The following is a 25,167-nucleotide window of genomic DNA, read 5'->3' as shown; positions in this document are numbered from 1 at the left end:
TAAAGCTACTAATTTCCTTTTGCTCCATTTCAGGTAGTTAGTTATATTCATATTTTTTGACACAAGACCCAAACCACATTTATGATATTAATGATGAACCATATTGTAATATATTGTAAACCACTATTTAGGCTAAAATGCAGTGTTATACAGGTAGTTCTTGACTTAGAACCATAACTGAGTGCAAAGTTTCTGTTGCTAAGCGAGTCAGTTAAGTGAACTTTGCCCATTTTACAACTTTTCTTGCCATAGTTGTTAAGCGAATCACTGGAGTTATTATGTTAGCAACACAGTTGCTAAGTGAATCTGGCTTCCCCATTGACTTTGCTTGTCAGAAGGTCGCAAAAAGGGGTCGTATGACCCAAAACACCGCAACTGTCATAAATATGAGTCAATTGTCAAGTGTCTGAATTTTAATCACGTGACCACAGGGAGGTGCTGCAACAGTTGTTAAGTGTGAAAATCATTCATAAGTCACTTTTTCAACTTCATTGTAACTGGTCACTAAATTGTTTTAAGTCAAGGACTACCTGTACTAAGTAAGACTAGTTTTCTAATAAGTTACTCTCATCCTCAGCATAACCTATAGCACAGAGGTGTTATAAAGGCTTTCTCCAGTATACCTGGAGTTAAGTATGGCTATGGTCTTCCCAGTTGCAATGTATGGCAGTGAAAGTTGGACCATAAGAAAGGCTGAGCGCCAAAGAATTGAGGCCTTTGAGCTATGGTGCTGGAGAAGACTCCTGCGAGTCCCTTGGACTGCAAGGCGATCAAACCAGTCAGTCCTAGAGGAGATCAACCCCGACTGCTCTTTAGAAAGCCAGATCCTGAAGCTGAAACTCAAATACTTTGGCCACCTAATGAGAAGGAAGGACTCACTGGAGAAGAGCCTAATGCTGGGAAAGATTGAGGGCAAGAGAAGAAGGGGACGACAGAGAATGAGGTGGCTGGATGGAGTCACTGAAGCAGTAGGCATGAGCTTAAATGGACTCCAGAAGATGGTAGAGGACAGGAAGGCCTGGAGGAACGTTGTCCATAGGGTCGCGATGGGTCGGACACGACTTCGCAGCTAACAACAACAAAGTATGGCTTCAAACTTTCAATATTAATGGGTCACAGTGTAAAAAAAATAATTCATTTTTATTCACAGTGGAGGAAACTGGAGAACACTGGCATTTGAGTGTCATGGCAAATGTTATGTTTTCCTCACGATTTCAAAACGGAAACAAAACCAACATCTCCTTTTTCACTTGAAGGTAATTGTCAAGCGTTAGCGGAGTAATTTTTCTTTTCGCTGCATCTAGCACGAGCGCTCAGCGTCAGCCATGACAGGCGGAACAAGAAGCGCCCGGTGATATTGCAACGCAACCATTGCTCTTTCGGAAGCACCTTCTTCCAAGCCACGGTTAATGGGCCAAATCCTGCCCCATTTTGGCCCATTAACCGGCAGTCGGAAGACGTCAATCAAACCGAGGGCTAAAGAGCCCGAACGGCAACAACAACAAAAAAAAGCGCCGAGAGCACGGAACGAGAGAGCCCGCCCGCTTCGGGCTCCTCCTCAACGTGACTCACCGGAACCACGTGCCTTCCATGAAGTGGGTGGGCGGGCAAAGAGGAGGTCGCTCTGGCCAGGGGGAGATGGAGGCGCTGGCTGGGGGTAGCGTGGCTGCGTCTCTTCCTTGCGCGCCCTTGACGCCGGAGGAATTGTCAGGGCAGCGGAACTCGCCGAGAGCAAAGCCGAAACTCGCCAGGTCAGACGGCGCGCGCGGGGCGGGGGGAGGCGCCGCCATAAACAGACCGTGAGAAAATAAAAAAATAAAAATGCCCGGGAATCTGCACCGCGAAGAGGGAAGGGGCTTGCGGGCGCCTTGGAGTTTCTTGGGGTGTGTGTGTTTGTGTATGTGTGTGTGTGTCTGGTGCGGTGGGGGTGGGGGTCGCCTTTTAAAGGAGGCGCGTGCGGCTGGCACCCTTCCCGGGCCCGGAGCCACAGATGCCGAGCTGCTTGCACTTACATGACACACACACACACACACACACACACCACCCACACCACCCCAGTATAGGCGTATCTCCCCCGGAGACTTCCGAGAGGATGGGGACCCTTCCCGGGCTCGGAGCCACAGATGCCGAGCTGCTTGCACTTACATGACACACACACACACACACACACACACACACACACCACCCACCCCACCCCAGTATAGGCGTATCTCCCCCGCACACACCACCCACCCCATCCCAGTATAGGCTTATCTCCCCCGGAGACTTCCGAGAGGATAGGGACCCTTCCCGGGCCCGGAGCCACAGATGCCGAGCTGCTTGCACTTACATGACACACACACACACACACACACACACACACACACACACACCACCCACACCACCCCAGTATAGGCGTATCTCCCCCGGAGACTTCCGAGAGGATGGGGACCCTTCCCGGGCTCGGAGCCACAGATGCCGAGCTGCTTGCACTTACATGACACACACACACACACACACACACACCACCCACCACCCCAGTATAGGCGTATCTCCCCCGGAGACTTCTGAGAGGATGGGGACCCGATTCGGGACCTTCTGCTGCTGGAAAAAGTACGGTGACTAGAAATGGAAGGGAAAAAAATCTGGCGCAATTTGAAGGCAGGAAAATTTATTGCTTAAGGCAACATGAAATTGAATTGTTAATACAATATTGTGTAGATACAGTTGAGGGTGAATAGGCAGTACACTTTGCATGTGACAGTTTCTTTTTATTCTGTGTGGAATAGCTAATGAGTATCTGCATGCAAGGTACATGCAGCTTCCATGCACAAGATTCTTCGGTGGCTGAATGCATTTTTCTCCTGAACTACCCATATGTTTTTAAGATGTCAGAGCATCTTTTCATATAGAAGTGCCTCAGCTGAACACATGCGAGGTTGAGACCCATAAAACTGCCATTTTGTTTATGACTAAATAAAAAAAAGCCTTTAAATATTTTGATTGACAGTTTCTGAAAAAAGCAGTCGTCGTCTTTAGAAATTGAAAGTGTACCATGTCATACTTTATTTACAACCATTAGGAGCAATTGTGTGTGTGTGTGTGTGTGTGTGTGTGTTTAAAAAAGAGAGGTAAAAAACTAAACAGTGGGTGAAGGAAAATGGTGGTGGCTCTGTTTCTTAAAGAGTTTTGTCCTTTCCCTGGCCCTGTGGAATTGCTTTGTGCAACTTACTAGAGACGAAATGCCATTGGATTTGAGATTTACTTTTAAATAACCAAACACAGGATTTAATGCATGATTATGCATAGCCAGTGTGTTTAAATTTTATTTTATTATTTAAAACAATAGCATTTAAAGCAAACCTGATTTTTTTAAAAAAATGTCTAGGAAATGACATTATTTCTGATGGGTCTTGTTGATAAGAGAAGCTCATCTATCATATAGTGATTGGGACATAGCAGTCTGAGCTCAGCTATCTCCCAATGATATTAAGAGAATGGATAAGAAGATGAATTCAGAGTGATCAGAATACTTTGTGTAGAATTTAAGTTCCAGTGCATCAACCCATATAAAGATTTTGACTGCTTTGCACTGCAGACAAGTCCTACGTTCTGTGTATTAAGTAGGCTAAGCCAGGAAGCAGGCACCAGGAGCAATACTAAAATTCTTTTGATTTAGGTTGTAAGCTACAGCCAGGTTCATATATTTTGGGATAATGATAAATGATACAAAACTTCTAGTCCCAAGGACTGACCCAGATTGGATTTGGCAACATTATCCCAGGACAGGTATATTCATTCACCTTCATTCACAGTGATATGTCTTTTGGCCTCTGTATATCACCATATTGAATTTGAAATGAAACACTCAGGATGTGAATGAAGACTTTCAGCTTTAATTCAGGGAATTTGACAAAAGTGTGGCATTAACCATTGAGGAATTACTGTATAGCCAGTTTAATACACCCACCCCTTTTTTTAGTGACTCAGTATATACAATTCTGAATGTGTATCTTAAAATCCTGACAGTGTTTTTCTTTCCCATCCTCTTATATTGGAAACCCAAAGTGGGGCAATCTTGATTATTTCTTTTCCCTCCCTGCTCCTGTTTTTCTGAGCTAAATTCTTGTTTTCCTCCATGCTCTTCCCTCTTTAGTTAAGACATTTTTCCTTCAAGCCCAGCAGAAAGGCATGCTTTGAATGTTGGAATGCATTGGTAGACATGAGACTGGTTTTTTTTAAAAAAACCATTATGAATAAATTGAAATTTTATTACTATTTGTTGCAGTTTATTTATGCAGAGGGATTTTTTTTGCCAATGATGTTTCTGATTGTTAGTCACTCAAAGCCTTCAACAATGAAGACTAATTCCAGCTAGGTGACTTTGGGCCATTCACTCAGCTCACCCCAACCCAACCCAACCCAACCCACCTCACAGGGTTTTTGTTGTAGGGAAAATAGTAGAAGGAAGGTGTGTAGGATGTTTGCTGCCTTGAGTTATTTATAAAAATAATAAAAATGGGATATAAATGAAATAAAATGAATAAAATGAGCGGCATACAGATAATAGAAGTAAAGGTGAAGGTTTCCTCTGTCCAGTTGTGTCTGACTCATCTCCGTTTCTTAGCCAAGGGAGCCAGTGTTTTCTGAAGACACTTTTTGGGTTGTATGGCCAGCATGATTACATGCCGAGGCGCATGGAATGCTGTTACTTTCTCACCAAAGTGGTACCTATTTATCCACTCGCATTTGCATGCTTTCGAACTGCTAAGTAGGTAGGAGCTTGGGCAAGTAACAGGACCTCACCCTATCGTGCCGTGGTCAGGTCTTGAACATGGGCTGTCAGCTTTCCCGCTGATAAGCTCAGCGTCTTTAACCACCGAGCCACTGCGTCCCCATACAAATACTATATGCAGTAGTCAATCAATAAAAGATTTCATAATAACTAGGCTGGCTCTGGAATTCTGGGAGTTCAAGTCCACGAGTCATAAAAGAGCCAGGGTTGCCTACCCCTAAACTAGAAGGAGCCATCACTATGGAGAAAGTTCGTGGTTGAAGAAAATGAGACATTGGGAGACTAAATATTTTCTGCAAGGAAGCAAATAGTTTCTTGAGCCTAGATCAGTGGTGGCAAATATATGGCACGGGTGCACGCAGAGCCCTCTGTGGGCACGCACGCCGTCGGCCCAGTCCTAGGCCTTCAGCTGGGTTTTATAAAACCTTTTTGCCTTAGGCCTCCGCCACCGTGTGCAAAAAAAAAAGGTTCAATCAATTTCAACTTCTCACGGGAAAAAAAAAGATCACGCAAAGTTGGAATTGATTGACTGAACTTTTTAGTCCCACCCAGTCTGCCGTTACCACCACAGCCACACCCACCCAATGGGCCACACCCAACCGGCACCCGACAATACATAAGTGGGTTTTGGGTTGCAGTTTGGACACTCGGTCTCTAAAAGGTTCGCCGTCACTGGCCTTAGATGGAGGAGGATGATACAAGAGAAATTGACTTAATTCTTATTACCCACTCCAAACATTATTTTTTATAAAAATGTAAATGGCAGATGTCATAGTTCCTCAACAAACTCTCTGGTTTGACCATCCCAATTTTGTAATACCTGATGAACATCAAAATGTTATGGGTAGAAAAGTTATGTTTACAAATAAGTGCGTGAGAAAATGAAATGAAGTTAATGTGATGTAGGGATTTTGGACACCAGGGATCGGTTCTGTAGAGAGAGGTTTTTCCATGTACCGGAGGGGGGCATGGTTCCATGTGTTGCCTGCATCCCACGGATGGAGCTTTGCTTGTTTGCGCAGCCCAGTTTCTGGCATGCTGTGGCCCAGTGCTGGTCCACGGACCAGGGATTGAGAACTCCTGATGTAGACTCAAAAAATATAAGATATTTGATAGCATGTGTGAATGTGTATATAATAATGCCTGCCTTTCCTTAAAGCATGATGCCTTTTTCTGTGCTCATGCAGTGTAACTATGCAGGCCCAGGAAAAGATGCAGTTAGTTGAAGGAAATTCTGAGAGATTAAGGCATGTACCTATGCATTCTCCAAATGGCCTTTTCCTTTCTGAATCTAGATTGCTGCGCAGCCCTAATTAAGACGAATTTATTGCTTAAGGCAACATGAAATTGAATTGTTAATACAATATTGTGTAGATACAGATATGTGCCTTACACATTGCAGCTCTCTGAAGGAGAATGGGTGGTTCAAAAAATGTGATAAACAAATTAAGTTGTCTTTCTACATTACAGCTAATTTGCACTTTCTCTTCTCATACTTCTGGGATCATAGCCAAATGCAGCTGATATTTACTAAGCTAAATGACAAATAAGATGGCATTTCTTTCTATTTTCCCAATGTATACATTTGTATGAATTAAAAGTATAATCACAGAAGCATACTTTACATTTTCCTGGGTTCTAATCTCTAAATGTCATGAATGAAAAATAATGAAGTTATTTTCAAAAGAAAAACTAATTCTTAAATATTTTTCATCTTCTTACGTATTCTTATTCATTTGTTGAACAGCTTGGAGGAAATTATTGCAGCCAAACCGAGCAAAACACCGATGCAGCTGTTGCTTGAATATGGCACAAAAGCTCACCTTAATCCTGAATATGAATTTGAAAAAGCTGAGGGAGAAGTACATATGCCTGTTTTCACGTATAAAGTCACCGTAGGTGACATCATTGCAACAGGTTTGTGAAAATGTAATGTATTAAAATGTATTTCTTTGATTCATTGCATGTAGTGTTTCTTCTGTTTAGCATATTGTCTCCTCATAACTTGTGAGGAGTGAGTCCGAAATAACAGATGCTACTGAATCTCAGCTACGGAATTGGCCTTGCTGGCTGGAATTGGTAAAAGTTGTGCTTTAGCAAGTTGTGCTTTAGCAAAATTTAGAGAGCTGTATGTTGTGTACCTATGAAAACAAATAGAATGGTTCACGCTTAGGATATCAAAATGCGGTGTGTGAGAATGCTCCAATGTTTATATACAATGTTTATATTGTTTTATTTTTGCTGAAAAAAAATATAAGGTTACTATTCTCTTTGTTCTTAAGGAAGCAGATAATATTTATATGGAAGAAAATGGGGTCAGAAGACAAATGATTAAATTTAGAGATAGTGTTGGGGATAGGAATTGGACTTAGAGAAAATATGTCAGTATCGAGAAAAGAGTGGATCTCATGGCATAAATATCTTTCCAAGGCCATCTCCCCCACAAAACTGTTCTAATATGTGTGGAAGGCAGTTATCTAAAAATTTAACTGTGTGATTTAGAACAGTGTTTCTCGACCTTGGCAAATTGAAGATGAGTGGACTTCAACTCCCAGAATTCCCTAGCCAGCCATGGCTTGCCGAGGAATTCTGGGAGTTGAAGTTCACCCATCTTTGAGTTGCCAAAGTTGAGAAACACTGGTTTAAAAGATGAATCCTGCCGTAGTTTCTCAAAGGTTCATCTCATCAAAACTATCTTCCAGGCAGAAACTAATGCTGTGCAATAGAGGGGCATTCCTCTCTCCCCTGCATTTATTTCCTTCCATTCGCTCTTCTTACTTCAAACATTTCTCTTTCTTCCTGTTTCTGTTCCCTTTAATTCAATTTCAGATCCCAAAGGGCCGAGGTTTATCCTGATATCCTCTTGTCCTTCCTAGCTTAATCACTTTTGATGTCACCTTAGAACTAATAAAGCACTATATAGATACAAATTCTGTGCGTTTTTTAAAGAGCCTTATTTATACTGCCAAGTGTGATTGGCCATTTTGTTCCCTTGGAAAAAGTAAATTGGCCAGGTCTCTGTAGGATCATAGTGGTGAATTTACATTTTAATATTTTGAAAAATGAATTTATTTCAGTGCATGATGATTGCTAACTATAAGCCTCTTTTTTTCTTTCCCAGACAAAATAGTAACAGAAAACTATTGCTTGAAATTCAGATATTGAGATCTTTATTGTTACTCTGCTTTGTACAGAGAAATATTTTTGTTTTTATTGCTTCAGGAGAGGGTCGCAGCAAAAAGATTGCAAAACACAGAGCTGCTGAAGCTGCACTGAATATTTTGAAAAGCAGTCCAAATGTCTGGTAAGTTTGATGTTGAGTATTGGGATGGAATACCATTGGGCAGGCAGTTAGCTAATTCACATGAGTTAAAAGTGAGAATTGCCTCTGGGGTCCATGCTAGCCCTGTCTCACCTTCTCCATCCTGCTCATTGGGTCCCTGATCTTCACATGTTGATAGAGGAAGTTTATTAGGGTGTTCTCACATTTTTATAAATAGTACTAGATATTCCTGAATAGGAGAGGCTGGATAGTGTCACTTATTTTGAAAAAAAGTATTGGAAGAAACAAAGTATTATATAACAGCATCTCACATATCTCTGTTAGGGGTTAGATGATCCACTGAAATCTTTTCTGGCATTTTAGATCTTGTCACAATTTTTGTCATATTTACAACTTAACTCTCAAAAAGTTGACGTCATGAAAATCTGATTAGGCGTGAACAGGTGGGAATTCCATAATTACTGTGAAATTTAGTTTTCTTAATTAGTATTGTCTGAGACTTGTAGAAAGCTATTATACTTTATCAAATATGCTTGGAAGAGGATATCCGAGAATGAAACAGAAAGAAAAAAGTTAAAGGTAATATTAAAAGAGAATAGATATCCCCACTGACTTCTGACTCCAACATTGCTTACTTCAGGATCTACTTATCAAATCAATGAAAAAACGGGGGGAAATGGGATAACAATTCCTGTGAAAAATCCAGGACACTTGGCATTATAATACATGTATAATAGTACTTTCTAAAGTGTCCATTTTAAGTTTACTATGTTCATTTTAGTATTTCTATGCCAGACCATACAATCCCTGAGCCTGTCAATCAAGCACAGAAACAGACCAATCCTATTGGATCATTGCAAGTGAGTTATAATGACCTTAACGCTATTTTGCTAATTAGATATGTATTATATCTTTATGTTTTAAGAAGTTCAAGGAATCCTAAAATTACAGTTACAAACCAGGTTTACAAAACTTTTTCCCCCCTCCTTTTTATTTTCTGATGGCAGACTAATGGCAGGTAGTCAGGAACAGGTTGCGTGAATGAGGGAAGGCTGTTCATACTCCCCCCACCCCACCCCAGGAAAGAATGCAACATAAAGTGAAGTTGGTGATAACAAAAATAAGTGAAGAGAAAAAGAAAATGAAACCACTGATAACAGGTAGTCCTCGGCTTACGATCCCAATTGGGACCAGTAAGAGCCTTGGTGGAGCAGTGGGCTAATGCCTCCTTAAGTAACACCAGCTGCCTGCAATTAGTGCAGGTTCGAGTCCCACCAGGCTCAAGGTTGACTCAGCCTTCCATCCTTCCGAGGTAGGTAAAATGAGGACCCAGATTGTTGGGGGCAATAAGCTGACTTTGTAATAATGCCGCTTGGGGTGTGTGTGAAAGCCCTAACAAGCAGGCATATACAGTTGCAAGAAAAAGTATGTGAACCCTTTGGGATTATGTGGTTTTTTGCATGAATTGGCCATAAAATGCGCTCTAAACATCATGTAAGTCAAAACAATAGAAAAACACAGTCTGCTTACAATAATACTACACAAACATTAGCTGTTGTCATGTTTTAATTGAAGATAAGATGGAAACATTCACAGTGCAGGGTGGAAAAAGTATGTGAACCTTTTGCCAGTAGTGCTGTGGAACATCCAAGTGCTCTTTTGCAAACTTCAAACGTGGACAGATGAAACCAAAATTGAGTTGTTTGGGAAAAACACACAACACTATGTGTGGAGAAAAAATGGCACAGCACACCAACATCAAAACCTCATCCCCAAAGTAAAACATGGCAGAGGGAGCATCATGGTTTGGGGCTGCTTTGCTGCCTCAGGGCCTGGACGGATTGTTGTCATTGATGGGAAAATGAATTCCAGAGTTTATCAGGACATTTTGCAGGAAAACGTACGACCATCTGTCCGCCAACTGAAGCTCCGCAGAGGATGGGTGATGCAACAGGACAATGACCCAAAGCATACAAGTAATTCAACAAAACAATGGCTTCAACAGAACAGAATACACGTTTCTGGAGTGGCCCAGTCAGAGTCCTGACCTCAACCCGATTGAAATGCTGTGGCATGACCTTAAGAGAGCGATTCACACCAGACATCCCAAGAATATTGCTACACTGAAACAGTTTTGTGCAGAGGAGTGGTCCAAAATTACTCCAGATCGTTGTGCAGGTCTGATCTGCAACTACAGGAAACGTTTGGTTGAGGTTATTGCTGCCAAAGGAGGGTCAACCAGTTATTAAGTCCAAAGGTTCACATACTTTTTTCACCCTGCACTGTGAATGTTTCCATCTTATGTTCAATTAAAACATGACAACAGCTAATGTTTGTGTAGTATTATTTTAAGCAGACGGTGTTTTTCTATTGTTGTGACTTACATAACGTTTAGAGCGCATTTTATGGCCAATTCATGCAAAAAACCACATAATCCCAAAGGGTTCACATACTTTTTCTTGCAACTGTACATAGAATGAAGGCTATTGCTAAGCACATTGATTGGTGCTTCTTAGATTGTAAACCGCCCTGAGACTTCGGAGAAGGGCGGGATATAAATGGGATAAAAAATAAAATAAAATAAAATATAAATAAATAAGATGGTTGTTAAGCGAGTCACACCCAATTTTACAACCTTTTTTGTCATGGTTACTAGGTGAATCACTGTGGTTGCTAAGTGAATCATGCAGTCATTAAGCAAATTCAGTTTCCTCCGTGGACTTTGCTTGTCAGGAACCGGTTGGGAAGCTTCTGAATCAACCCAATCACATGACTTGGGATGCTGCAACAGCCCTAAATACATGCTGGTTACCAAGTACCCATATTCCGATCACGTCCATTGGGATGCTCTGATGGTCGTGAAAGTGCAAGGATCAAACTAAGTCATTTTTTTTTCCAGCGCCATTGTAACTTTGAATGGTTGGTAAGCAAATAGTTGTAGGTTGAGGACTACCATATATTAGACGAAGTTTTTCTACCAAAAACAGAAACAAAAAGGCTTTCTCTTTGAAGGATGATATAAAGACCTTTTCTTCTGTAGAAATATCGGAATAGAGCTGGAAGGGACCTTGGAGGTCTTCTAGTCCAACCCCTTGCTGAAGCAGGAGACCCTATACCATTTCAGATAGGTGGCTGTCCCGTCTGTTCTTTAAAAACCTCCAGTGATGAAGCACCCACAACTTCTGGAGGCAAGCTGTTGCATTGGTTAATTGTCCTCACTGTTAGGAAGTTTCTCCTTAATTCTAGGTTGCTTCTATCCTTGATTAGTTTCCATCCATTGTTTCTCGTACTGCCTTCTGGTGCTTTGGAAAATAAGTTGATCCCCTCTTCTTTGTGGCAGCCCCTCAAAATACTGGAACACTGCTATCACGTCACCCCATACCCAATTCCTGCAACCGTTCATTATATGTTTTTGTCTCCAGGCCCTTAATCATCTTTGCACTTTTATTTATTTATTTTATTTTAATTCCATTTATATCCCGCCCTTCTCCGAAGACTCAGGGCGGCTTACAAGGTTAGCAGTAGCCTTCATTCTATGTATATGCCTGCTTATTATTTATTTTAATTCCATTTATATCCCGCCCTTCTCCGAAGACTCAGGGCGGCTTACAAGCTTAGCAGTAGCCTTCATTCTATGTATATGCCTGCTTATTAGGGCTTTCACACACACCCCAAGCGGCATTATTACAAAGTCAGCTTATTGCCCCCAACAATCTGGGTCCTTTTCCTAAACTCACATCTTTTTTGTAATGTTTTACCAAAATTGGATGCAGTATTCCAGGTATGATCTTATTAAGGATTTATAAAGCAGTACTATTACTTCACATGATCTTGATTCTATGCCTCTATACAACCAAAGGATTGTATTAGCTTTTTTGGCTGCTGCTACACATTGCTGGCTCATGTTTAAGTGATTATCCACTAGGACCCAAGGACCTTCTCACAGTTACTATTTTTGAGCCAGGTTTCACTTAATCTGCACATTTACCTTTAGTTTTTCCTGCCCAGGTGTAACACCTTGCTTTTCTCCAAAATTGGTTTACATGTAAAATTCCTCCACATTTTTCTTTAATTCACATTGTCAGTGTTGATGGGAAGCCTACAAAGAGCTTGTGTGTCTACTCCATCCTCCTGTTTCCTTTGTAATTGCAGTATGGGTAAAGACTATTTTATCCCAGATTTTAGATGCATTTGGGAGCCAGGCACAATGTATTTAATTGAAATTTTGATTTAACAGACTGTTCAAGTGAGGGTGTCCGTTAAATACAAATGCCCCTCTTTTTCTCTTTCCCTTTTCATAGGTTGAATACAGGCACTTGTGAAGATAACCTTCTTAGGTCATGAAACCTCTTAGTAAAAAAAAAAAATCCTTAGAATTCCTGATCAAGAGGCAAAGCACCAGTGATAGAAAACTGGCTGTATTTGAGTGGACATTTTTTGCCCTTACTTACCCCGTCAAGATCTTGTGGAAGTTTAGGATTTACTTTTAGCGATCTCATCCTCAGGGACTATTGAAGGCCCCTTTTGGCTCCAATTGCTTTGTTACTAAAGACGTGTTGATTGGGGCAAGAGCCAGGGCAGGAAAAATTGCCACCGCTGTTACTGCTGCAGCGTCTAACCACTGGCCTGCCTTGTTGATCTTCCTAGCATCTTCTGCCCTTCCCTCTTTTGGGAAGACCATCACTTGCCCACCAAATCTTTCCAGCCCCCTTTTCTCAATTTAGTCATTGCCTAAATGTGCTGCCCAATCTTCCCGATGCATTGGTCTCCCTCCCTCTTCCATGAATTCACACACAAAGCTTGTGCAAATGCCACCAAGTCATCTTAGCACCTTTCTGCTCTCACCTGGAACTCAAACATGAAGCGTGCACAGAAGCATGTCCAAATCTTAGCGAAAATTGTACACACTGCTTCCCCAAATAACAGAAGTCCACTATTTTAACCATTATATTCAAAGTTAGTGAAACTGAGGTCTATTTCTTAGAGGATTTCCTGTAATTAACGTTGGGGTTTTGTTTCCTGTGCTGGATGAGGAAACTTCTGAAGTGCAGGTATTTTTTTTTAAAGCTGGATCATTCTAAACCAGACATGTCAAACACAAGGCCCGGGGGCCGGATCCGGCCCGCGAAGTGGTTTCATGTGGCCCGCGAAGCCATCCTGGAAACAGTGAGGGAACGGCCCCCACTGCCTTGGCCCTGGCCCAGAGACCCTCCTTTTGCCATAGACCCTCAGATCTGTCCCACTCCTGCCCAGGCCTCCATAGGCACCCTTGATGCGAACGATGCAGAGCTGGCCACGCCCACCCAGTAGGCCATATGCACTCTAGCCATGCCCACCCAGTAGGCCACGCCCACCCTGGCCATACCCACCCGCCCCCCTGAGGGTAACCGCAATGCTGATGCGGCCCTCAATGAAATTGAGTTTGACACCCCTGTTCTAAACTGTCTTCTCTGTGTTTTTTTCCCCTTTAAGGAACTGGCTATGAGGAAGGGTTGGAGATTACCTGAATATTTTCTGGCCCAGGAGACTGGGCCACCTCATAAGAGAGAGTTTGCCATGACTTGCAGAATTGAAACATTTGTAGAAACAGGTACGTAATTCTTTTCCAAAATGATTTGAATTTAGCACAGGATTAAGAATGATGAACAATTGGTTGTTTCTATTGTTTCATACTTTTTCATGTTTATATAATTTTGCTTGATAAATGGCCTTGTCAGATATTTCACTTGGAAGCTTGGTTATAAATACTTTGAAATAAAAGTACTTCTGGACACATGACCGCACATACAATAAGGCAGGGAGAAAAAGTGATATATATTTTTTTGGAGACCTAACCGGGAAGTTTTTATACATAATAATACCTGTACACTGAAAAGACTAATGTCCCTTATCTATATTCTTGTGGAATATCCTAATTCATGATTTTTTTAAAAGCAAAGATAGATACATTTAAAAAAACAAACAGTATACCCCTGATCTGTTGAATTACTACTACTGTGTTTTTGCTCCCTGATCAATTATGTGTTTTGGAGCTGGAAGAAGAGGGAGGGAGGGAAGGATTGTAGGCATGTATTTCCTATTATATGAAATGCTACTGAGTCGAGAAGCTAGAGGTAAGTTTCCTTAATCTCCTCTTACTCAGTGGCGTAGCGTGGGTTGTCAGCACCCGGGGCAAGGCAAGTAATTTGCGCCCCCTAACCGCACGCCTGGCACCCCCCCCTCCACAGTGGGCGGCGACCCGGCGCCTCGGATCAGATTCACACAGCCAGCACTGCAGTGAGAGAGAGTGAGCCAGGCAGGGGCAGAGAGCTGCGAGCGCGCCCCCCCCCCCAGATGTTGCGCCCGGTGCGGGCGGCCCCCCCTGCACCCCCCACGCTACGCCACTGCTCTTACTTAGGGGAAATTTAATTGGTCTAATAAAACAAAATCAGGGCAATTTTTTTGAGTTACATTGGCCACATTTCAATAGAACAATAGAACATCAAAACACTGATCTCTTACCCTCTGTGCATTGTAAACTGAATGCATTTTTCCTTTCTCTCTTTAGTATTTCAAAAGGTTGTTTGCCAGAAATATCTGGCCAGTAAAGCCTAACAGTACAGTTGCTGCTTGCTAAAAGTAATGTAGAATTATATGCATGTTGATGGAGGGAAGGTTTCATAACATTCCTAGAGAGCTTTTATTTATCTTCTGATATGACTGTTATGTCAGCAGTGCGTGTCTTTTTCCTGTGCCCTCCTGTACTTAGTGCACAAAGCTTCTTCCTGCAAGGACTAATCAGATAGTCAAAGTACCTGTGTCTTATTTCTATATATATCCCACCAGAAATTATCAGGAATATAGCGAAGTTTTGCTCTCAGCAAATATTGGAGCTTATTGACATTTTGGTGAGAGGTTATTCCCAACATTCTGTCATTAATTTGCCTTGCTATTTGTTTTATATCATGCAGCATATTACTGGTCTGTTTTTCAATTGGTCTCTGTCTTTAAGTTCAGAGTAGAAATTAGGATTCGGTATGATTTATCTATACTGTATATTGGTGCAATTCATCTGTGCAGAGGCCTTTATCCCTATAACTTTTTTATATGGTTGAATGGATGCCATCAGCTAAGTCTATATTTTATCACTTGCATTTGCTGCTCCTTTTATTCCTTTTCCCATAGAGACTTTACCTTCAAATTGCATCCAAGTGGTCAACCTGCTGTGGTAAGGCAGGTTCAAATGAAGCCTCAGCCAAGTTAGCAAAGCCAGCAGCATCTCTCTCTTCCTTATATTCTTCCACACTATTCTGCATTCTCATCCATATAATGATTTGGTGAATCAATACTGACAGTAGCTAGAAGGGATCTGAGAGGACCAGAGTTAGCCGTTGATGCCTATTGCTAAAGTGCAGAACAAAATACATATGAAGAGAATTTCAAATATGTGGCTACAGAAAGGCATGTACATACCCCAAATGCAATCCTAATTGACTCTGGAATGTAATTGTCTAATGTAATCGAAAATAGTTCTTTTATCTACTTCAATAATTTTACCTTTTATGATTTAGGTATGGGGACATCTAAAAAATTAGCAAAGCGAAATGCTGCTGAGAAATTACTTGAAAAATTCCACAGTTTTTATCAGGATAATATCACAATTTGTTTAGTAAGTAATTCATTAAATTTAATAGAAAGTACCTGATTTAACCACTGAACTTTATTAATGTCTTCTTCATTCCTAATAATCATCTTTTGTCTCCGTTTCTCATCTTTTTCTAATATGTAAAGGATGACATTTTTATACAAAGTAGTTTGGGAATAACTTCCACTGAGCATAATTTATTTCAGAGCAAGCAAGTAATGAACCCTGCAGTTCCCTCCAAAAGCTAAGGTTATTTGTAAATCATGAGGTACAATCCTTTTCAGATGAAGGCTTCCTCCTGGCCCTTGATTGGCAGGCTGTGGTAGGCAGTGTTAGCACACAAAAAGAGGTATGGGCAGGAAAATACATCTGATTAAAATTAATCAAACACAAGTAACATAGCAGTTTCCCTGTGCATTGCATAATTTTCTTACGTTTGCTACAATGACAACTTGGTGGCAATGTTTGGAGAGGATTGGAGGGATACAATCAAGTCTTCTGAGTTGTTGAGTTATAGTTATTGGAACCCCATTATAAACACTTGTGGGTCCTACTTTTTCCATTCTCTGACAGCTCCTTTCTTTGCTTGGCTTCACTACCCAAGAACTGTTTGATATGGGTGAATAGATGCAGTCAACCAAGTCTTTATATCCCTCCACTAATTACATAGGCAGCCAAATAACTACTCTGTATTAGCATCAAAGACTCCCGGCTAATATAACGTCACCATACACTAAATAAGTACATACTAATTACACTCGCAGCTCCTTTTCATCCTCTCAACAGAGTTGAGTTTTTAATATATATTCTAACAAACTCCACCTATCCATTTGATATCCATGATGAACTGCATTACTATTTGGTATAAATTACAGTACATATTATTTTGACAGCAACATAAGCCTTGATAAACTACAGTTCTTCTGCACATGATTGAAGGTTCAAGAATGCTGTCCTTTCCTTTATTTGGCTACCTACTTGAAGCACTGGAGAAAGCAATGTTTTCTCTTCAGGTGCTGGAAAAAAAATGGCTGTTATTTTTACAATAGGTTTTCTCCACTACTACTTAGGCTGGTGGAAGTGCTAATTAAAACACAACTTGGTTTTTGCTTTGTTCTGTTCCTTCTTTACTGCTTTTCTGAAAATGTAAGATGTTTTTACTTTCAACATTTTAAGCTTTTTAAGTAGTAGAATGTTAGTAATGCCTAATCATTTTTCTAAATATTAGTGCATTGACATTTGATTTTAAATAACATAGTCCACCATGATTTACAATATTACAATAAAAGAAAAAGAAATGGGGGAAAAATTCAGCCCCTCCCCCCCCCCAAATAAAACCCCACAAAAACCCAAACCCAACAACCATCCTTGGTGAGAATGGAAAAAACCCTAGTTTTGGTGTCCAAAGTAAATATTTTAGAAATACTATAAACCACTGCTTTTTTGTTTTAAAAGAAAGAACATTCTGCCATGTCATAAATTGCTGAGAACTCTTATTCGCTTCAAAAATTGTAGTGTATTGGACAGCTGTTTGAGAAATTTCAAAGTCAAAATTCTGGATTTATCTCTCATTACACCAGGAGAGGCAGAGTGAAAAACAAGTTTAAAACAAGGATGGAACTGCACATTAAGGTGAAAATAGCTTTAAAAAGACGTAGGCATTTTTCTTAGACTATTTTTTTTATTAGATTTATATCCTTTCACTTTAGACGTATCTCGGGATCAGAACTGCTAAACAGCAGAATGTTTGCCCATTAGCAGAACTGTCTCATTCAGGAAACTGACCATGAAAAAAAGGCCGTTAACTGTCTTAATGGGGATAAGCATGATTACATTTTAATGTGGATCCAGTGTGCACTGGCTCATTTGCAAGGAACTTTTAACTTATCATTTCTATGGAATCCATGTGCAATCTTTCCCAGTCTTAACATCTTCTAAGTGGCCTGCCAGGGTCTGTATTACTGAAAGATAAGTGTCTGCAGCCAGGATAAAAGCTCAGTTGGATGTTATTTACATATATAGCACAATTGCTCTCTGTTCATAAATTATCCCTTTTTAAACGGGTAATAGTATTTGGAAGTTTCTGAAGGCTGCAAGTTGTGCATCTCTGATCTGTCGCCTCAAGCTAGGCACAATAAAAGGGTTGGAACACAAATTAAAATTATAATTATTATATTCAATAATAGCTTGGCCTAAATTCTGTTGTCTAAATATTGATATTGGGTTCAACTATATTTAAAGGTAAGGGACGCGGTGGCTCAGTGGATTAGGACGCTGAATTTGTCGATCGGAAGGTCGGCAGTTTGGCGGGTCGAATCCCGAGTGCCGCGTAGCAGAGTGAGCGCCTGTTACTCGTCCCAGCTTCTGCCAACCTAGCAGTTCAAAAGCACGTAAAAATGCAAGTAGAAAAATAGGGACCACTACAGTGGGAAGGTAACAGCGTTCCGTGCGCCTTTGGCGTCTAGTCATGCCGGCCACATGACCACGGAGGCGTCCTCGGACAAGCGCTGGCTCTTTGGCTTTGAAACGGAGATGAGCACCGGCCCCTAGAGTTGGAAACAACTAGCACGCATGTGCGGGGGAACCTTTACCTTTTATATTTAAAGGTAAATTCCTAAAACATAACCCTCTGGAGTTTTTAGGAAAATCCACCAAAGCTATCAGAACTTTCAATTTATCTTCAAATTGACTAGGTGATTCCTCTAATGTTGCTGCTGCAGCAGCTAACTTTCTTTGCCCGGAAACAGCCTTTCTCTTTCGATTTCCCTCAATCTGCCATCAGCTGGAATTGATGATTAACTCATAGTATCATGAGAAAACTGTAAGAACTGTTTGGATTGGTATCTTCTTAGAATTGTGCAGTGTTTTGAATTCAGTTCAGAAGAGGCACTACCAGGAGTATGAATACAGCACCTTCTACCACTCATTAAAGCCATAATCATCGGTCTCTAGGATCACAGGGCTGCAGTGAAAATTTTCCCTTACTGGCCTTATGATCCTAGAACATAATTTGGCTGCTTTAAAGAGAGACAGGCAGGTGCTGCCTTTGCACTTCCATGTTTTCTAATGAAAACGTAAAGCATTGCATCATAAGTTCTCAGCTCAATAATAGAGGATTTTAAAAATATTGACTACATGACTAAATACTATAATATTATAATGTGTAGCAAAATCCAAACCTCCTTCATTTGTTTCAGGGAAAAGAACAAATGCATAATTTGGGATGCACATGGGATATCTTAAGGAACTCTTCTGGTGAAAAAATTACCATGTTGAAGATAAGCTCCCTCAGTATTCCCAATACAGACTATATTCAGCTGCTTGGAGAACTTGCAGAGGAGCAAGGTTTTAATATAAAATGTTTGAACATAGGTAAGACCTGGTAAATTATACAGCATGCATCCCTTCCCTTCATCTTTTCTCTCTCAACACTGCTAGAGCAGATGCTGTGTAGTCAGAAATTATTTTACAACTTTTAGTCTGAATACTTGTTCAAGTATACCACAAGCAGAGAATCCGTTTCTGTGTTTTTGCTGTTTTTTTAAGGCTCAGATGCTGTTCTGTAGCTAGTTTGAAGAACATTACATTAAGTTAGTGTTAGAATTCAAGAGGGAAGGAGGGTCACCAGGGTTAGCGTTAAGAGTTCAAGAGGATAAGGTCAGCATGAGAAAAATGTATAGATAATGGAGTCTGTCATTGCTAACACGGGATAAAAAGAACGTTTGGGAAACCCCCACCTTCATAAAAAGAATAGTTTCTACCTCAATCTTGGTGATCTGGTCAGAAGATTGGGGAAAGAGAATTTACCTATGTTCTGTTTGATCAAAGATAGTGATTTTCTACTTATCACCGTTTGTGTCTATAATTTTAGAGGAGTTGAGTGTGAATGGACAATTCCAGAGCCTCGTAGAACTTTCAACCAATCCAATCATAGTTTGCCACGGGACAGGAATCTCCTGGAGCAACGCCCACAATGATTCAGCCCACAATGCACTGCAGTATTTAAAAATCATAGTTGGGAGGAAATAGCAAAGAATGAACGTGGGTATATTTGTATACATCTGCCTGTCTTAAAATTGAAAAATTTCCAAATTATGGCAGCTGTTTCATGATTTGTATTATAAAGAAGATGTAACTTAAACCTATTAAGATGTTTTTGTTTTATTTATTTTGGAAAGCTAGAATCAGGAAAATCAAAATCTGCAAAGCTGCCAGCAGGGAAGGAGACACACAGCCTACAACTCTATAGCGTTTGATGAATCAGTATCCTCAGTACTAAAGTAATCATTAGTGTGTGAGCAGCTGTTTCCCAAAAGCAGCCTTGAATCCAATGCCTTCTTTCTTAATACTACTTTGTACCAGGGATGGGGAAGTCTGGCTTGAGGCAAGCCTGCTGAAGAGTGCAGTGTGTGTTAAGCTGGAGGGGGGAAGGAGTTTGTTCCTTCAGAATGCCATGCATTGGGAGCAGAAAGTCCAGCTCAAATTCTTCTCCCTTATTTATTTCTTACATGGTTAATATTGTTGCCTTGTCAAAATAACTAGATATTAAACAGAGAAACCAGAAAGCAAAACAAACCCATAACTTCATTGTTTTTCAGAACACCTCATTAAAAGTAGATTAAAATTTAAAACCCAACTCCGAATAAATTAACTAGTTTCTTTAAAATCAAATTGACATCCATAAAACAACCCAGCATGCAAAGAATTCAATCCTTCCCAGCCCAGCAAAACAAAACATCTTCAGGGTTCTCCTGAAGAATAATGTTGCGGTGATCCTCCAGGCTCCATTAGAGGAGGACGAGTCACCGGCAAGGCCTACCTCTTCATCCATTATCATCCCCCAGAGCTCCATAACAGGCAGATAGAGAGATTATCTGGCCCAAGGTCACTTCAGTTAGATCACCTTTCTATTAGGCCAAACCCCTTGCCTTCTACTGTACACTAGCCAAACTCAAAACGTGCAGCATTTTGACTCCAGAAGATACACTCCCACACAATTGGAGGGGGAAATGTTCCCTGTCCCTTGGCTTGTATATGTTGAACTCACTGAAGCACCAAAGTAGTCGCAGGCAAGCCTTTGAATGCCATTATGACAGTCTATAGTCAGCAACAGACTTCAGAATAGCAGACAGATAACCTTGGGGGGGGGGGGGGAAATGAAGTGCAGCAAAGAGACCGAAGACTGACAAGTCTTTGGTATAAGGGAGGGGAAGGGAAACGCTGTCAGGCTTCCAAGTTTTTGTTATCCCAAATCCATAGCAGTAGAGTTTTAGTATTTCTTGTGGCTTTCCTGACCTGCCCTGCCTTGAAGGGCAGACAGAAAGAGTTAACAGCTTTTCTCTTCTCAGGCAGCAGTTTCTATAAGCAGCTGATATCTTCACCTTTCACTGGAGCTATGGCAGTAGTGCCAGAGCCCCTTAATGAACTTGCTAGGTCTCCCACTGTAGTCCTCTCTGCTTCCATAGGCTATTCTGTGTCTGCATGGCAGCAGATTAAGTCGTAATGTGTTATAGCGACAAAGGAGGTAATAATAGTAGTAATAGTGTGCATCCACTGGAATTGGGACACGTTTGTCACATTGATAAGTGTCTTGCCATTTCCAGCATTTGCTCTCTCTCTTCCTCTCAGCCCTTCCCTTCCAATTCTCACGTTCTGCCTTCCACTTTCCACACTTTGCTTCTTTTTTGTATCTGTCACTTGGTGTTCCACACAATTGAGTTTTATCAGCCTTCCCAGTTCTCTGCTCTTCCATGCTGTTTGATACACAGACACCTGTCCTTACAATCACATCTCATTCCTCAACTCCTCAGGAACTGCCAGGATGAAAAACACCCATACCAAAAAGCCTCAAGATCCCTCCACCAAAATGCCAAATGTAAAGCACTAGCTTGCAAAAATTGCCTGGCAGAATGGTAATATTTAACAATCATGTTGACCATCATTCATCTATTCACTCATACAATTCATATATACCCCCGTTTTGTCTTAAAAGCAAATACATGGGATAATGTACACTAGCTCAAAACCACACAATGAATTTCTACAACTAAGGGTGGATCTGAATCCAAGTCTCCTAAGTCTAGGTTTAACACCCTAACCACTCTATTATTGTCTTGTATGTCATTTTAGCTTTAATGTATCCTTCACTGAAATAATAAGTGATTTTAAAGGTTTACAGTGTTGTAGAATATCTTGTTTCTATTCATCCTTTGTGATAGGCTTACAGACCAGATGAGGAACCATCATCAGCTGTATTTGGTGGTTGGGCTGGAGATTGGACATGCCTTCTCTTATACAGTTAGAGCAATACACTAGATTACTATCACATTATACTGAGAAAGCAATTATGAATTATGACCTAAAGATAGGTTGTACTGGATGCTATGAAAACTTACCAACTTTTTTTAATTATTGCATATTTCAGTAGCCAGGAGCATGGCTTCTGATCTCTGCAGACATAACTTCCTTGAAGTTACTTATGAAGGCTGGCATTTCTTTAAGATTTCATAACTCATGAACTACAAAACTGCTTGAACTTATGCAGCAGAAGGCTGAATTTTAGTGTTTTCATGAAAATGCTTACAGCTTGGACCTCAAAACTTGTATTTCTAATATCTGAAGCTTCAAAGAAATGATATAATTGTACATAATAGCCATTATATATTCACTTTTTTGTGTTTAAATTTCTTCTCAATTGTGGCCTTTTAAAACAGTTTGAAGATTAATTCACAGAAATGATAAAATTTGTTATCACTGTTTTTTTCATTAGATGTGTCATTCTTTAATAAATTGTTTTAAACAATACAAGTTGTATGTTTTTGTTTGAGAAAAAACTCCATTGCTTATTTCTTAATTATATCCAATTTGTATGTTATGATGTTATGATTTTAATTGCCCTGTAAACCGCCCTGAGTCCTACGGGAATAGGGCAGTATATAAGTTAAATAAATAAATAAATTAATTAATTAACAATGCAAGTAGAGCCATAATTTACATTAAATGTGCCTTATTCAGTACTAGATATGAACGCAGCCTGTAAGCAACTGTAATTTTTTATTTGTTGGGATTTTCAAAGTATTAATTAGTAGAATTCAATACAATCAATGGCAAGCATAATACAATAGAATGTCTCATTGAGTTTGTAAGTCACAAATATGTGCCATGTCAATCATATTGAACGTAAATGAATATTTTCTAATGTGAAAGAAATAGGTGCCCATAAGATCAAAGTGACATCAGTTTTCTCATACAATAATGCTCACACAATAAGCGTGGGCAATTCAGTTCATTTTTAAGGAAATGATGGTTTTTAAGTATCGTTCTTAAATTTCTTACAATTGTAGGAAATGCAACATTTTGCCCATCAAATACTAACAATGAAAATGTACCATTGCTGCCACTGGTAAGAGAAAGGTTGTGGGCCACTTAGAACTATTTACATAAGCCAATGTTATTTTGATTCCAGCAGTTCAGAAATACTGTATGTTTTAAAATGTGAATATCTATAATCCTCTGCTTGTGACATACAATGTGATCTGAGCTTCATCTAACTCCTAAGAATGGATAAAAATGGTTCTGGCTAAACTACTCCCAAAACACTGTCATGTTTTTTAGGATGTTTGTTTAACCAGAACTGGTTTAAGATGATTTGTTCCAATCACACTATAAGACACAGTGCTGCAAGATTATAGATGGTTATAAAGTATTCACAAATGTATTTGCTGTTGTCTAAGATGTCTGAAGCTGAATAGGCAACAATATTTAATTCCCAATCACTGAATACTATGATGTACTGTTCCACAATGAAATGGGAGAAGCTTCAGAAAAAGTACAACTGGTCATGCAGCTTTTTAATATCAACTGTTCCTTCTAAAAACTGGTTTACGTAACTATTTCATCTTTGAAAATTAGCCATATTTTTAATCACCTGTCTGGTTGAATTTTTTACAGCAGCGGCTCCCAAACTTTTGAGCATCAGGGACTGATTCCGTGGAGAGAGGTTTTTCCACAGACCGGAGGAGGCATAGTTTCGCATGCTGCCTCATCCCGTGGATGGGGCTTTGTTTACGTGGCCCAGTTTCTGGCATGCCATGGACCGGTGCCAGTCCATAGACTGGCATCCAGCATCCCAATTAGTTAAATAAACATAGGCTGTAAAATCCCAACCATGTTATTTCCTTTGAAATGAGCCAAGAAGCTTAATTTGCCTTGTGTGAAAATTCTCTAAATAAAATACTGATTATCGCATGCTAGAGCATACATTTATATATTTAAAAAAATTATCCCCAGCTTCCAAGGAACTGGATACTGTATGTTCCCAAACACAATTAATATACAGATTTTTCAATTGCAGATTTTTTTTATGCTATACTAATATATTCTGTCTTTTGTGCAGTTAATAACAAACTAGCTAATTGTAATGGTATCCCTAGTTTTTTAAATCTACAATGCTGTAAGAATATAAAAAATATTGTTCTCTTGGCTTCCATTCTTACATTACCTTATTTGGCTCCAAGGAGGTACAACTTTTGTCTGGAAGACATCTAGAACCTAACATATTCATCAATATCTGGGATTAACAAGCAGATTGACATTTAATAGGCTAGTCTATTAGAAACAATGGTCTTTTTATTCAATGGCATTTTTATAAAGGTATACATGAGTTTTCATATTCAAGGCTGAGGATAAAGACCACAGAGTTTTGCAAAATGATCCTGTGCAAGTATCACAATATTCAATCTTCGTATTTAGCTTCAACATGGATAGTGGGATAAAGGCAATATTGAGTTTGGATTGCTGAAAGTAAGATTCAAATCTTTTCTGTCATAGGGTTCACTGCAGAAGTTTGGAATCACTGCAATCTTTACAATATTAGATTGCAGTCAAATTGCAACACTGTAAAAAAACTTTCTGAAACATCAAAGTGATTTAAAAGTGCTGTGTGTATGGAAGTCAGTTTTCTCACAAATGGTACATTTCTCTGCATGACATTTATCAGAAGAAGCACACATCTGAATAGTTGATAGTATAATATCATGGTGAGTCAAAAAGGAAGTGTTACTGTATTTTGTCTTTGGAGATACTTTTGAAAGTGACTTGTGGCTTGTTGATACTTCAGGACCCTAAGCATTCTTCCTAATACCAATTACTTCTTTAAATTAAGCTACAGAAGGAAACAGAAAAGCCATGATTTTATGGCACTAGGGTGGTGTAATTAAGATCTAATTCCATTGCTTTCAACATTTTCTAATTGACATTTACTGCTGCTGATTCCAACTTGGTTTGCTCTAGATGCGCCAGACCACAATATCCTTTTGCACCAAGTTTTATGCAGCCTGGATGGCTCTAGCTAGAGACCATTTGAGGGAGACTAATAATCTACTGGATTAGGCTTTTTATCTTTAAGGAAAAAAGGCAACTGATAAATTGTAGCATACTCTTTTGTAATACTGCTTCTTATTTGAATACATATAATGTCAAAAATAT

General features: G+C 40.0%; 1 protein-coding gene across 5 annotated transcripts; it reads left to right on the top strand.

The window, feature by feature from the left end:
- The first annotated feature begins 1,046 nt into the window (after positions 1–1,046).
- Positions 1,047–24,982, top strand: PRKRA (protein activator of interferon induced protein kinase EIF2AK2). Of its 5 annotated transcripts, XR_014024762.1 has the most exons (10): positions 1,624–1,751; positions 6,522–6,691; positions 7,997–8,078; positions 8,839–8,917; positions 13,530–13,647; positions 15,608–15,705; positions 18,879–19,053; positions 19,553–19,722; positions 19,864–19,961; positions 21,900–22,632. XR_014024762.1 is itself a non-coding variant. In XM_081315051.1 (9 exons), exons 1-8 carry the CDS (start codon positions 1,639–1,641, stop codon positions 19,708–19,710), a joined length of 993 nt encoding a protein of 330 aa, XP_081171177.1. In that variant the 5' UTR covers positions 1,624–1,638; the 3' UTR covers positions 19,711–19,722; positions 23,632–24,982. The 5 variants fall into 5 exon arrangements, 4 of the variants coding, with proteins under 4 accessions (XP_081171178.1, XP_081171177.1, XP_081171176.1 ...); XM_081315051.1 differs by lacking the exons at positions 19,864–19,961; positions 21,900–22,632 and adding an exon at positions 23,632–24,982; XM_081315050.1 differs by having other exon boundaries at positions 19,864–23,623.
- Positions 24,983–25,167: the final 185 nt, after the last annotated feature.

This window comes from Vipera berus, assembly GCF_964194415.1.
Source record: "Vipera berus genome assembly, chromosome: 1".
Classification (NCBI taxonomy): domain Eukaryota; kingdom Metazoa; phylum Chordata; class Lepidosauria; order Squamata; family Viperidae; genus Vipera; species Vipera berus.
The sequence above is the reverse complement of the archived record's forward strand: the minus strand, read 5'-3'. Positions and strand labels throughout refer to the sequence as shown.